Below are 14278 nucleotides of genomic sequence, written 5' to 3'. Positions count from 1 at the left end.
TTTAAGGCCTTTCTGTACTGTGTAATGGTGTGTATATTTTTATGAGCGCTCATGGTCAGTCTCCTGTGCCCTATCCCTTTAAGGCCCTTCTGTACTATGTAATGGTGTGTATATTTTTATGAGCGCTCGTGGTCAGTCTCCTGCGTCCTATCCCTTTAAGGCCCCTTTGTACTGTGTAATGGTGTGTATATTTTTATGAGCGCTCGTGGTCAGTCTCCTGTGCCCTATCCCTTTAAGGCCTTTCTGTACTGTGTAATGGTGTGTATATTTTTATGAGCACTCATGGTCAGTCTCCTGTGCCCTATCCCTTTAAGGCCCTTCTGTACTATGTAATGGTGTGTATATTTTTATGAGCGCTCGTGGTCAGTCTCCTGCGTCCTATCCCTTTAAGGCCCCTTTGTACTATGTAATGGTGTGTATATTTTTATGAGCGCTCGTGGTCAGTTTCCTGTGCCCTATCCCTTTAAGGCCCTTCTGTACTGTGTAATGGTGTGTATTGTATATTTTTATGAGCGCTCATGGTCAGTCTCCTGTGCCCTAGCCCTTTAAGGCCCTTCTGTACTATGTAATGGTGTGTATTGTATATTTTTATGAGCGCTCGTGGTCAGTTTCCTGCGTCCTATCCCTTTAAGGCCTTTCTGTACTATGTAATGGTGTGTATATTTTTATGAGCGCTCGTGGTCAGTTTCCTGCGTCCTATCCCTTTAAGGCCCTTCTGTACTGTGTAATGGTGTGTATATTTTTATGAGCGCTCGTGGTCAGTCTCCTGTGCCCTATCCCTTTAAGGCCCTTATGTACTATGTAATGGTGTGTATATTTTTATGAGCGCTCGTGGTCAGTCTCCTGCGTCCTATCCCTTTAAGGCTCCTCTGTACTATGTAATGGTGTGTATATTTTTATGAGCGCTCGTGGTCAGTCTTCTGTGCCCTATCCCTTTAAGGCCCTTCTGTACTATGTAATGGCGTGTATATTTTTATGAGCGCTCGTGGTCAGTCTCCTGTGCCCTATCCCTTTAAGGCCTTTCTGTACTATGTAATGGTGTGTATTGTATATTTTTATGAGCGCTCGTGGTCAGTTTCCTGCGTCCTATCCCTTTAAGGCCCTTCTGTACTGTGTAATGGTGTGTATTGTATATTTTTATGAGCGCTCGTGGTCAGTCTCCTGTGCCCTATCCCTTTAAGGCCTTTCTGTACTATGTAATGGTGTGTATTGTATATTTTTATGAGCGCTCGTGGTCAGTCTCCTGTGCCCTATCCCTTTAAGGCCTTTCTGTACTGTGTAATGGTGTGTATATTTTTATGAGCGCTCATGGTCAGTCTCCTGTGCCCTATCCCTTTAAGGCCCTTCTGTACTATGTAATGGTGTGTATATTTTTATGAGCGCTCGTGGTCAGTCTCCTGCGTCCTATCCCTTTAAGGCCCCTTTGTACTGTGTAATGGTGTGTATATTTTTATGAGCGCTCGTGGTCAGTCTCCTGTGCCCTATCCCTTTAAGGCCTTTCTGTACTGTGTAATGGTGTGTATATTTTTATGAGCACTCATGGTCAGTCTCCTGTGCCCTATCCCTTTAAGGCCCTTCTGTACTATGTAATGGTGTGTATATTTTTATGAGCGCTCGTGGTCAGTCTCCTGCGTCCTATCCCTTTAAGGCCCCTTTGTACTATGTAATGGTGTGTATATTTTTATGAGCGCTCGTGGTCAGTTTCCTGTGCCCTATCCCTTTAAGGCCCTTCTGTACTGTGTAATGGTGTGTATTGTATATTTTTATGAGCGCTCATGGTCAGTCTCCTGTGCCCTAGCCCTTTAAGGCCCTTCTGTACTATGTAATGGTGTGTATTGTATATTTTTATGAGCGCTCGTGGTCAGTTTCCTGCGTCCTATCCCTTTAAGGCCTTTCTGTACTATGTAATGGTGTGTATATTTTTATGAGCGCTCGTGGTCAGTTTCCTGCGTCCTATCCCTTTAAGGCCCTTCTGTACTGTGTAATGGTGTGTATATTTTTATGAGCGCTCGTGGTCAGTCTCCTGTGCCCTATCCCTTTAAGGCCTTTCTGTACTATGTAATGGTGTGTATTGTATATTTTTATGAGCGCTCGTGGTCAGTTTCCTGCGTCCTATCCCTTTAAGGCCTTTCTGTACTATGTAATGGTGTGTATATTTTTATGAGCGCTCGTGGTCAGCCTTACTATTTGTTTTGCTATTTTACGCTTTTTTGCTGTAGGCAGTGGTGTTACGGTATTTTACGCCGATCCTCTTGGCTTCCAGCCACCTCTGCTGTGGAAGTCGAGATGTAATAATCCATTTTCGTCCCTCACCGTCTGTTGCTCTTTTTCCCTTTTAGCCGAATGCATTCGAAGAAAAGGCAATCAAAAAAGTGGACGACCTTCTGGAGAGCTACATGGGCATCCGCGATATTGAGCTGGGTGAGTGTTTCATCTCGGAGCAATGAGATTGAAAGGTCTCCATAATCCCATGGTTATTACGGCCGCCCCCGTCCCCGGCTGCACGGCTCCGCTCCGGGAATCGCTTTGCTCGTACATATATTATTAATATGTGGTTTTAGGCAATCTGGAGGTTCTGAAGGGGAAATACTGAGCCTAGAAATGGTAAATATGAGACGGAGACGTGGAGAATTCTCCGCATTTTCCCTGTGAATACGGTGATATCACAGCCGCCGGCGAGTATTATCAGCGCATTCTAGGCCAAGAGAAACACATGGCACCGATCCGACCACAAATCAAACCCGGTTGTAGGACTTTACAAGTTCCCGATCTGGGATGTTACTAAGGGTCTCAGAAAACCTTCTTTCCGATGTGATCTGAAGACATAGGTACAGTCCACCTCCACCTCAGTATGTGTGCCGCCCCTGCAGCGGCCGAACCGCTCAGATCCGGGGTCACCGCTGTAGCTCGAGGGTCTCCGGCCCCAGGGGCTCGCAGCCACTCTCAAAATGAAAAGGGGGCTATTTACAGGGGATAATAGTTTGTGACGCCACCCGTGGTTCGCAGTAAGGGGAGTACCGCCGCTGCCGTTGGGAGTACCCGTGGGAGATGGAGTGGGGCAGCCAGATGACGTTCCCTCCACGGGTAGGGGAGGCCCCGGGACTCTGGATGATGGTGGAGCGGGGGTGCGCAGGGCTAGCTGGGAGCAGGGGAGGCTCATGTACTCACTCAGGCAACTTTGGTGATGGTGCAGCGGCAAAGAAGACGCTGACAACAAGGTGAACCAAGTCTCTGGACGCCACTGCCCTCTTGGGGGAGCCCGTCTGGGTATCCGTCCCCTGTAGCACAGCCTGATGGTCCGGAGCCTACCTCCGTGCACAAATTGTAAAGTGTCCGTGTGGTCCGTAGGCATAAAGCTGTCCGGGCCCCACTCTCTCCTTTTTGGGATAAAAGAGCTGTGCTCTCAAGGGCTCACACGTGGGATTTCAATGGGCTGCTTGGTTTGGAAAGCCCTATCCCCCTCGTTGCGCTAGTGCCCCTGATCTCTGAGCTTCTTGGGGACAGTCCATAAAGTCACTATCCTCCACAGGTTAATTGCCGGGTGGCCTGAAGCTACTCCCCGACCTAGGGTCCAGTACCCCGCCGTGCTTTCGGTCCCGGACAGGCTATTGAACTTGAGCTGGTGACCGTCCTCCAAGACTAGGTCCAGGCACCCAGCCTCAATACCCTGCGACCGGGTCTCCGACTCCTCCGGGACAAGACCATCGTCTGCAACCCAACCTTCCACTCCCAGGTAGCCACAAACTCCCCCAGCTCCTTACTACTCGAGGGCTACTAGAGAACTCACTTCTTCCCTCCCACCAGTCTGCCTGACCCCTAGGTGGATGGCTCTAATTCAGCTCAGCAGCCCACTGGTGGGTCTGACAGGGTGTGGTGTCAGATGTGGTTGGGAATTTGGATGCTGATGGAGGCAGTAACATAGGTTGGGAACCCAGAACCAAGGGGGGGGTTGAGTCCTGCACTAAGAAAAAAGAGCGTGCAGTACCCTGTGACGACCTGACTAGTCCAGGGGTGTCACATATGTCTCCAATGAACGATGTCCCCCAAAATCTGAGAATCTCAGGGTGGTGGATTCTACATGACACCACCATCTCCACTGCGGCCGGGGCACCAGAAAGATCGTGTTAGCCGCAGGGACCACCACAGTGCACAAAGCTTCAATCCAAGTCATCACATCTCACACATGGAAAGGATTTTGGGCTGGAAGAAGAATTTTTGTGTTTGTGTTGCCACTCGCTGCATAGTAGAGAAACGTATCTCACTGCCAGGCTGAAGAGGACGCAGTCACCTAACACTGATCTGTCAGCAGGTTTTTGCTATGTAATCTGAAGATAGCGTGATGTAAGGGTTATCACACAGATTATAGCAATGCGTGCAGTTGTTTACCTGCAATGTTTGTTTTAGCTTCAAAATATTAGCATTACAAGCTTAGCAACTGGGTGTGTTCTAAAACTTTGGGAAAAAATAAGCAGCAAATATTCTACTCCCACCTCCACAAAGCATTCAGTACTATCCCCTTCAGTGCCCCCTGATCCAGCACGGATGCCATGGGGGTCTTTGGTTACAATGACATGACGTACGGGACATGACTGATGCAGAATCTTCTCCAGGGGCCGATGTGACCGTGACCCTGTCACCCTAGGGTGGGGTGTCGTGAAGCGTTGTCACTCCCAGCAGACTTTACACTATGTGAGCACCCGCCTGCTCCGTTAACCCTATCATCAGTGAAGATTTCAATGTTTTGTGCACCACGGTCTCGGGTTCTGTAATAAATTACATTCATCTTCTCATATAGTCATATTCCAAAGCTGTTCTGTGCTGCCACCTAGTGGGGGAAGGTTGTGCATTCAGGTGCCAAATATTTCACTCCAGGGAGAAGGTGTGGACATTGCACAATCCGGACCGCACGACATGATTGGGGTTAAAACAATAAAACCAATGTGGATTCCTGATTGTAGAACTTGTCATAGGTCCTTGTAAAGCAGAACGCCCCCTCCTATTGCCCCTCTGATGTCCGGAGTCATGGAATGGATGCTTGTTTCTCGTCTTTCTGTCTTTTGGCTTTCCTCCATTCCGGGCAAAGATGGAGTTGTGTCCTAACCCTGCAGATAAATAGTCTGGCTACAGCCATATGCACCGAGTGCATGTCCTGATCCCCCCCATTAAAGAGGTTACATAGTTACTTAGGTTGAAAAAAGACCTCGGTCCATCTAGTTCCCTCTTCCTCCACCAGTTCTACATTTGGTCACTAAGTCATTTATAACCAACAATGTTGTGTAGTGAGGAAATCATCCAGCCCTGATATAAAGCTGTTATAGTATCTGCCATTACTACCTCTTGTGGTCGGCATTCCACAGTCTGACTGCTCTAACTGTAAAGAACCCTTTCCTATTTAGCTGCTGGAATCGCTTTTCTTCCACTCGCAGTGAATGACCCCTGGTCCTTAGTATTGTCTTCGGAAGAAATAAGTCATGTGCCAGTCCTTTATATTGACCACACATGTATTTATACATATAAATGAGATCTCCTCTGAGGTTATCCACTATATTTATATTAATGGCCTATACTTGGGATAGGGCGTCAATGTCCGATCTGCTGGGTCTGAAGCCTGGCACCCGCCAATCAACTGCTCCCGCTGCCGGTGGAGGCAATGCTCATTTCTGGAGCTGCTCCATCTTCTGATAGCAGCCACTGCACATCCACCTTCTAGTCACATTAAGGCCCTGTGCACACACTACAGTTTTTGATGCAGTTTTTGACAGTTTTTTTAAAATCTGCATGCCTCTCCTGAAGTCAGCAAAGTCTATGGGATTTTAGATTTGCTGTGCACACGGTGCATTTTTTTCTGCGCAATTTTGGCACATATTTTGATGCAGAAAAAGTCTGCAGCATGTCAATTATTGGTCCGGTTTAGCAGCGTTTTTTCACCCATTGACTTCAATTCATTGACTTTGTTGATAGTTTTTGGGCTATCATCAAAACCGCATCAAAACAGCATCAAATCCACATCCGCTTTTGACGCATTTTTTGCCACAGCGTGCAGATCTGGTGCAGAAAATTTCTGCCCCAAATCTGCAGCATGTGCACATAGCCTAATAGGGATGTACATAACCCGACCACGGAATCTGCCACATTCCCTGCAAAAGTAGAATCCCAGATTATAAACAGCCAAATGCACCTCATATACAGTGCAGCCCTAAGTATAGTGCAGTCACATTCTCCTCCTACACAGTGCAGTCACACTCCCCTCATATACAGTGCAGCCACACTCCCATCATATACAGTGCAGTCACACTCCCCTCATATACAGTGCAGTCACACTCCCCTCATATACAGTGCAGTCACACTCCCCTCATATACAGTGCAGTCACACTCCCCTCATATACAGTGCAGTCACACTCCCCTCATATACAGTGCAGTCACACTCCCCTCATATACAGTGCAGTCACACTCCCCTCATATACAGTGCAGTCACACTCCCCTCATATACAGTGCAGTCACACTCCCCTCATATACAGTGCAGTCACACTCCCCTCATATACAGTGCAGCCCTAAGTATAGTGCAGTCACATGCTCCTCCTACACATTGCAGTCACACTCCCCTCACATACAGTGCAGTCACACTCCCCTCATATACAGTGCAGTCACACTCCCCTCATATACAGTGCAGTCACACTCCCCTCATATACAGTGCAGCCCTAAGTATAGTGCAGTCACATGCTCCTCCTACACATTGCAGTCACACTCCCCTCACATACAGTGCAGTCACACTCCCCTCATATACAGTGCAGCCCTAAGTATAGTGCAGTCACATGCTCCTCCTACACAGTGCAGTCACACTCCCCTCACATACAGTGCAGCCCTAAGTATAGTGCAGTCACATGCTCCTCCTACACAGTGCAGTCACACTCCCCTCATATACAGTGTAGACACATTCTCTGTATATACAGTGCAGTCACATTCTCCTCCTACACAGTGCAGTCACACTCCCCTCATATACAGTGCAGACACATTCTCTGTATATACAGTGCAGTCCCATTCTCCTCATATACAGTGCAGTCACACTCCCCTCATATACAGTGCAGTCACATTCTCTGTATATACAGTGCAGTCACATTCTCTGTATATACAGTGCAGTCACATTCTCCTACACAGTGCAGTCACACTCCCCTCATATACAGTGCAGTCACACTCCCCTCATATACAGTACAGTCACACTCCCCTCATATGAAGTGCAGACACATTCTCTGTATATACAGTGCAGTCATATTCTCCTCCTATACAGTGCAATCACACTCCCCTCATATACAGTGCAGACACATTCTCTGTATATACAGTGCAGTCACATTCTCCTCCTATACAGTGCAGTCACACTCCCCTCATATACAGTGCAGACACATTCTCTGTATACACAGTGCAGTCACATTCTCTTCCTACACAGTGCAGTCACACTCCCCTCATATACAGTGCAGACACATTCTCTGTATACACAGTGCAGTCACATTCTCTGTATACACAGTGCAGTCACATTCTCCTCCTATACAGTGCAGTCACACTCCCCTCATATACAGTGCAGACACATTCTCTGTATACACAGTGCAGTCACATTCTCCTCCTATACAGTGCAGTCACACTCCCCTCATATACAGTGCAGACACATTCCCCTCATATACAGTGTAGACACATTCTCTGTATACACAGTGCAGTCACATTCTCCTCCTATACAGTGCAGTCACACTCCCCTCATATACAGTGCAGACACATTCCCCTCATATACAGTGTAGACACATTCTCTGTATATACAGTGCAGTCACATTCTCTTCCTATACAGTGCTGCCACAGTCTCCTCATATGCAGCATAGTCACATTCCCCTCCTATATAGTGCAGTCACAGTCACCTCATATACAGTGCAGCCACATTCTCCTATACATTGCAGCCACATTCTCCTCATATGCAGTGCAGTCACAGTCTCATTATATACAGTGCAGCAACAATATCCTCATACACAGTGCAGTCTCATATACAGTGCAGACACACTCTTCTCATGTACCGTATGGTTACTGTCTTCTCATATACAGTGCAGACACATTCCCCTCATATACAGTGTAGACACATTCTCTGTATACACAGTGCAGTCACATTCTCCTCCTATACAGTGCAGTCACACTCCCCTCATATACAGTGCAGACACATTCCCCTCATATACAGTGTAGACACATTCTCTGTATACACAGTGCAGTCACATTCTCCTCCTATACAGTGCAGTCACACTCCCCTCATATACAGTGCAGACACATTCCCCTCATATACAGTGTAGACACATTCTCTGTATATACAGTGCAGTCACATTCTCCTCCTATACAGTGCAGTCACACTCCCCTCATATACAGTGCAGACACATTCCCCTCATATACAGTGTAGACACATTCTCTGTATATACAGTGCAGTCACATTCTCTTCCTATACAGTGCTGCCACAGTATCCTCATATACAGTGCAGACACATTCTCTGTATAAACAGTGCAGTCACACTCCCCTCATATACAGTGTAGACACATTCTCTGTATATACAGTGCAGTCACATTCTCTTCCTATACAGTGCTGCCACAGTCTCCTCATATGCAGCATAGTCACATTCCCCTCCTATATAGTGCAGTCACAGTCACCTCATATACAGTGCAGCTACATTCTCCTATACATTGCAGCCACATTCTCCTCATATGCAGTGCAGTCACAGTCTCATTATATACAGTGCAGCAACAATATCCTCATACACAGTGCAGTCTCATATACAGTGCAGACACACTCTTCTCATGTGCCGTATGGTTACTGTCTTCTCATATACAGTGCAGCTTCATTCTCCACATACAGTTAAGCTGCTGTCTCCTTATACACAGTGCAGCCGCAGTCTTCTCATATACAGTGCAGTTACATTCTTTTATTATACAGCACATCCATAGTCACCTCATATACTGTGCAGGCTCATACCCCCTATCCCCATTATTGCCGGTCACCCTAATCTCCTGTGCGCCCCTTTACTTTCTAACAGTCCGGGGCACAGCTGGATAGGGAAAGTAAGGTGTCAGGAGCAGGCGATGCCGGTGCTCGGCTCCAGTGCAGACGCTTCCAGAGGGTCATTAGCTTCTTCTCCATATTATCTGCAGACGATTCTTCTATTTCAGCCTTCGTCTTCTCCCGGGTCAGTGACCACCTCTGCGGACTCCGTCCTGGTGTAATGACATTACTGCAGTCAGGGATCGCACATTGAACTCTTATTGGCCCCGAGACCACTTAAAATGGAAATTGGTGACATTAAGCAGCTAGCGAGCAGCGAATGCACCACAATGATGGAATTTCTGCAAATCATCTCCTTATAATTCAATGTTTTGTAAAATGTCCTCATTTAATGTGATCTGTGATGGCGGAGATAGTGATTTCACAGCTGTAATACGTTTTCTCTGTGCTCCGGAGATTTTCCCTTACAGGAACGTCTCCTCTCTATAATCAGTGATCGCTGAACTCCGGGGTCTCAAACCCCCCGCAGGTGCATCAAGGGAAAAGTCTGACTGCCCGCTGCCACCACTAGGGGGAGCCTGTGAGTGAGCACCATACGGTCCACACAGTGACCATATACTGCTGTACACAGGAGGCGGCTGCAGCACCGAGTGTCATATTACTGTCAAATGCTGATCACAACTTGCCCCCTCATTAATAGTGGCCCCCAGCTCAGGGGCTGATAGAGCTTCATGTGTCTATATGAAATCACCCGCAGCTGTGACTGGCCTTAGCTTTGGAGCCTGATCTGAGATGATTTCCAGGGTTCAGAATTATTTTGAATACTGATATTACATGGGCGATGTGTGACAGTACTATGGAGACTGTACGAGTTGGTATTATTTGGGCATATGGTGGCATTATGTCATCCTTTGTATGGCAGTATTACGTGGACTGTACAGTAGTATTACATGGGCTGTATATGGTGGTATTATGTGGTCTTTGTACACTGGGCTGTGTATGGTGGGACTATACAGCTGTATGGATGACAGCAGTAATACAGTGTGTCCACCCATATTGTGTCCACCGCCATTAACTTGAGAACGGCGGCAGCTATAGGCATAGAAGTGGTGTCTAGGTATAGTAAAGTAGCCATGCGCTACGCAATGAAACCACCTTTAGCGCCACCTGTTGGAAAACAACAAAGTTAGCATTTTTATCTCGAAAACAGAACGAGATAGAGAAAAAAAAAAGTGAATTTCAAAGTTGTAGGACATCATCAATTCAATACGAATCGACACCTTGCATACAGAAATGCTATGACATGAAACCCATGACCCCCCAAATCATTGAATGCTGGTCACGCATATGGCGCTCATTTAACTTTGATGCTCAAAGTGGCCCCCGTCAGCTGCAATGCACATCTGGGCTCTGCACAGCATACTGTATCTTGCTTCACGCTGTGCAATATGGTAGGTGACACGTTTGCACAAGCATCTGTGATACGTCGTCGTAGGTCCTGCAATGTTGGTGGAGGGGTCGCATACACCTGCTGTTTGATGTGACCTCACAGAAAGAAGTCCAATGGGGTCAGGTCAGGTGAGCGGAGGCCACTCCATGCAGCCACCATACCCAATGACTTGTAGGACGGTCTCCATGAGGTATCGCTTCACGTCCGCAGCCTTGTGAGTTTTACACGTTGTAATCATAGCATTTCTGTATGCAAGGTGACGATTCGTATTGAATTGATGATGCCCTACAACTTTGTAATTCACTTTTTTTCTGTATCTCGATCTGTTTTCGAGATAAAAATGCTAACTCCGTTGTTTTCCACCAGGTGGCGCTATAGGTGGTTTCATTGCGTAGCGCATGGATACTTTACTATACCTAGACACCACTTCTATGCCTATAGCTGCCGCCATTCTCAAGTTAATGGCGGTGGACAGGATATGGGTGGACACACTGTATATATATTTCCCTGTACATATCAGTATTATACAGACCTGCATACAATGTGGCGCTGTCCGGTGTTCCTGTGTAGGTTTCTGTGGCCCAGAGGACTTTATATCACTGCTTATTACATTAGTTATTGCTTCCACCAAAATATGACTATTTTGCGCCTCTTCACTGATTTGGAAACTCAAGGTCACGTTATCTTCAATGTGAGTTATCCAGGTGTCGTCATTACCGAAGGGTTTGTATTACCCCAAAGAAATCATGTTTTTCCTGTTATATTAAGGGATATTAATACATGCAAGGTCATCGCTGGTTTTTCTTTTGCTTAATTTAGCTCAGATTATATATATCACGGTGACTGTATCTGACTTCGCTTGACAACCATCATTGCTTCCATCAGTAATAAGTGCGCTCTATGCCATATTTATACTGCAATAAGGACCGATCGGCTGCAGTCTCATAGGTGGATTGCTGGAAAACTCTGCCACCTAGTGGTCAGCGCACCATGAAGAAATAATAAACTACAAACAAAATGAAGCTCTCGATTAATAATTTGCACTATTTTTGTCACTTTCTTTTTTTTGTTTTGTGCTATTTGTTGCTGTTTCTTACACTAAGTTCTGTAAAGATCTAGATTACAAAAAAAACAAAACAGAAAAAAATAGACAAACAAGTAAGAAAATAGACTTCAGATTAGGTGAAGTATGTGGTGCAAAGAAGTAATAAACCAAAGAAAAACAGGCGCAAGTGCAACAATGAATGGGGCCCAAAGTTTATAATATCACGGGGGGATATGGGGGTTGGATACCTCTTTATGTTTCCTTTTTTGTATCTTTTGCATAATGTACGGTATGTATCTTTTTATTTTCCCTTTTTTGTATCTTTTTATTTTTCTTCTCTATACTTTTGTATACTGTTTATATCTTTTTATGTTTTCTTTTCTACTGTATATCTTTTGTTTCCTTTTTTGTTTCTTTTGTATACTGCATTTTTTTATGTTTCCTTTTCTATATTTTTGTATACTGTATGTATCTTTGTTTCCTTTGTTGTATCTTTTGTATTCTGTATGTATCTTTTTATTTTTCTTTTCTATATTTTTGTATACTGTATGTATCTTTTTCCCTTTTTTAGATTTTTCGTATACTGTATGTATCTTTTTTCTTTTTTATATTTTTGTATCGTTTTATTTTCCTTATTTGTTTCTTTTGAATACTGTATGTATCTTTTTCCCTTTTTTAGATTTTTCGTATACTGTATGTATCTTTTTATTTTTCTTTTCTATATTTTTGTATATTGTATGTATCTTTTTATTTTTATTTTTTATATTTTTGTATACTGTTTCCTTTTTTATATTTTTGTATACGGTTTGTATCTTTTTAATGTTTCCTTTTTTATATTTTTGTATACTGTATGTATCTTTTTATTTTCCTATTTTGTATCTTTTGTATACAGTATATATCTTTTTAATTTTCTTTTCTATATTTTTGTATACAGTATGTATTTTCTTTTTATTTTCCTTTTTTGTATCTTTCGTATACAGTATGTATCTTTTTATTTTTCTTTTGTATACAGTATCTTTTTATTTATTTTTTTGTATCTTTTGTATACAGTATGTATCTTTTTTCTTTTCTATATTTTTGTATACAGTATGTATTTTTTTTATTCTTTTTATTTTTCTTTTTTGTATCTTTCGTATACAGTATGTATCTTAATTTTCCTTGTATCTTTCGTATACAGTATGTATCTTTTTTCATTTCTATATTTTTGAATACTGTATGTATCTTTTTAGGTTTCCTTCTTTATATTTTTGTATACAGTATGTATCTTTTTATTTTCCCTTTTTTGTATACTTTATGTATCTTATGTATCTGTTTATTTTTCATCCTCAGCTGCGACCATGGTGGAGGCCGGACGGGACAAGAAGAATCCGGATGAGTTTGCGGTGGCCTTGGATGAAGCTCTTGGAGACTTTGCTTTTCCTGACGAGTTTGTCTTTGATGTCTGGGGAGCGATCGGAGACGCGAAACAAGGACGTCTTTAATGTGAAAAAACAACATTTCCAATCAAGTTTAATTACTGCTGAACATGACTGTGATGATCATTTGATAATCGCGTCCCCCCGGATGGGATGTGCGGAGGATCCACTAATTCCACGAACCAAAGTTTATATTTGTACATATGTCTCGTTGAATAAACTGTGCACTTCTGATCTGTGAGTTTGTGCCGCAGGCACCACGTGTGTCTCCACGCACCGCTACCACTATTGTACATAGATTTTAAAGGGCATGTCCACATTGGCGCACACTGAGTGTATATAAACCCCAAATTGTATGTTGTGTACGGAGCAGAGGAGCAACTGAGATTAAAGGGATTTTCCAGGACCAGAAAAACATGGTCGCCTTTTTCTAAGAACAGCGCCACATCTGTCTTCAGGTTGTGACTGGTATAGCAGCTCAGCTCCATTCACTTCAATGGAGCTCAGATAAAATAAAAACCACAGCCCATGGATGCACACGGCTGGCAATTTCAGGGCTAGTGAAAACACAGTTTGAAAAATAAAAAGGTTACAGGCGAGCACATGGCGATCGGGGGCAATTTATATTTTACTTAAATTCATAGAATTATTTTTGCAATTGGGTTTTGTAAAAATGTTTGCACCATTTGGCTTTTACAAGCTCTTTGTTTTGCTGAATATTGCTGGCTGCACAATGAGTTAACTGAGAATCCATCAGTGAGCACTTGTAACTCTTTAATCGGCTTTTTTCAGCTGATTAATGAACACGCTAAAGTTTATGTGGTCTGTGGTCAGAAATCCAAACAGAGGAGTTCAGAAAATGACAGTTTTAAGGCTATGAGTGCACATTGCAGAAATTTTCTGCATGAAATCTGCAACGTATAGCAGAAAAAAACGCACCAAAAATTGCATACGTTTTGGAGATTTTTTTGGTGGATTTTTGTGTCATGCATTTTTTTTTTAATGACGTCAATCAGTGGAAGGAAAAAAACGCAGGAAAAAAACACCCCAACAATTGACATGCTGCAGATTATTTTCTGCACCAAATCTGCAAGGAAAGGGGGAGGTCAGGAGGGGGGGTTGGGATTCGAGGAGATACATTATCCGTAATTTTGTATTTTAACATAATCATAATGTATTGTATTATATGATTATTGATTTATAAGTTTTTGTTATTAAAATCTAATAAAAAGAAGGTTAAAAAAAATACTCTGCAAGGAAAAAATAAGCAACATGTGCACTTCAGAATTCTCTTTCACTTTCCTGGTATGAAGTTAGATATGCAGATTTAGGTCACAATCTGCACCAATCTGC

General features: G+C 43.9%; 1 protein-coding gene across 1 annotated transcript in view; it reads left to right on the top strand.

Annotated features, from left to right (window-relative positions):
- The window catches only part of GIPC2 (GIPC PDZ domain containing family member 2), a 58114-nt gene extending 44097 nt beyond the window's left edge, over positions 1-14017 (top strand). The window contains exons 5-6 of the mRNA XM_075321115.1: positions 2340-2421; positions 12840-14017. Of these exons, the coding sequence (XP_075177230.1) occupies positions 2340-2421; positions 12840-12991 (234 nt within the window). The 3' untranslated portion in view covers positions 12992-14017. The remainder of the gene's footprint in view (positions 1-2339; positions 2422-12839) is intronic.
- The last annotated feature ends 261 nt before the right edge of the window (positions 14018-14278 follow it).

The sequence above is a fragment of the Anomaloglossus baeobatrachus genome, chromosome 8 (genome assembly GCF_048569485.1).
Source record: "Anomaloglossus baeobatrachus isolate aAnoBae1 chromosome 8, aAnoBae1.hap1, whole genome shotgun sequence".
Lineage (NCBI taxonomy): Eukaryota > Metazoa > Chordata > Amphibia > Anura > Aromobatidae > Anomaloglossus > Anomaloglossus baeobatrachus.
The sequence above is the reverse complement of the archived record's forward strand: the minus strand, read 5'-3'. Positions and strand labels throughout refer to the sequence as shown.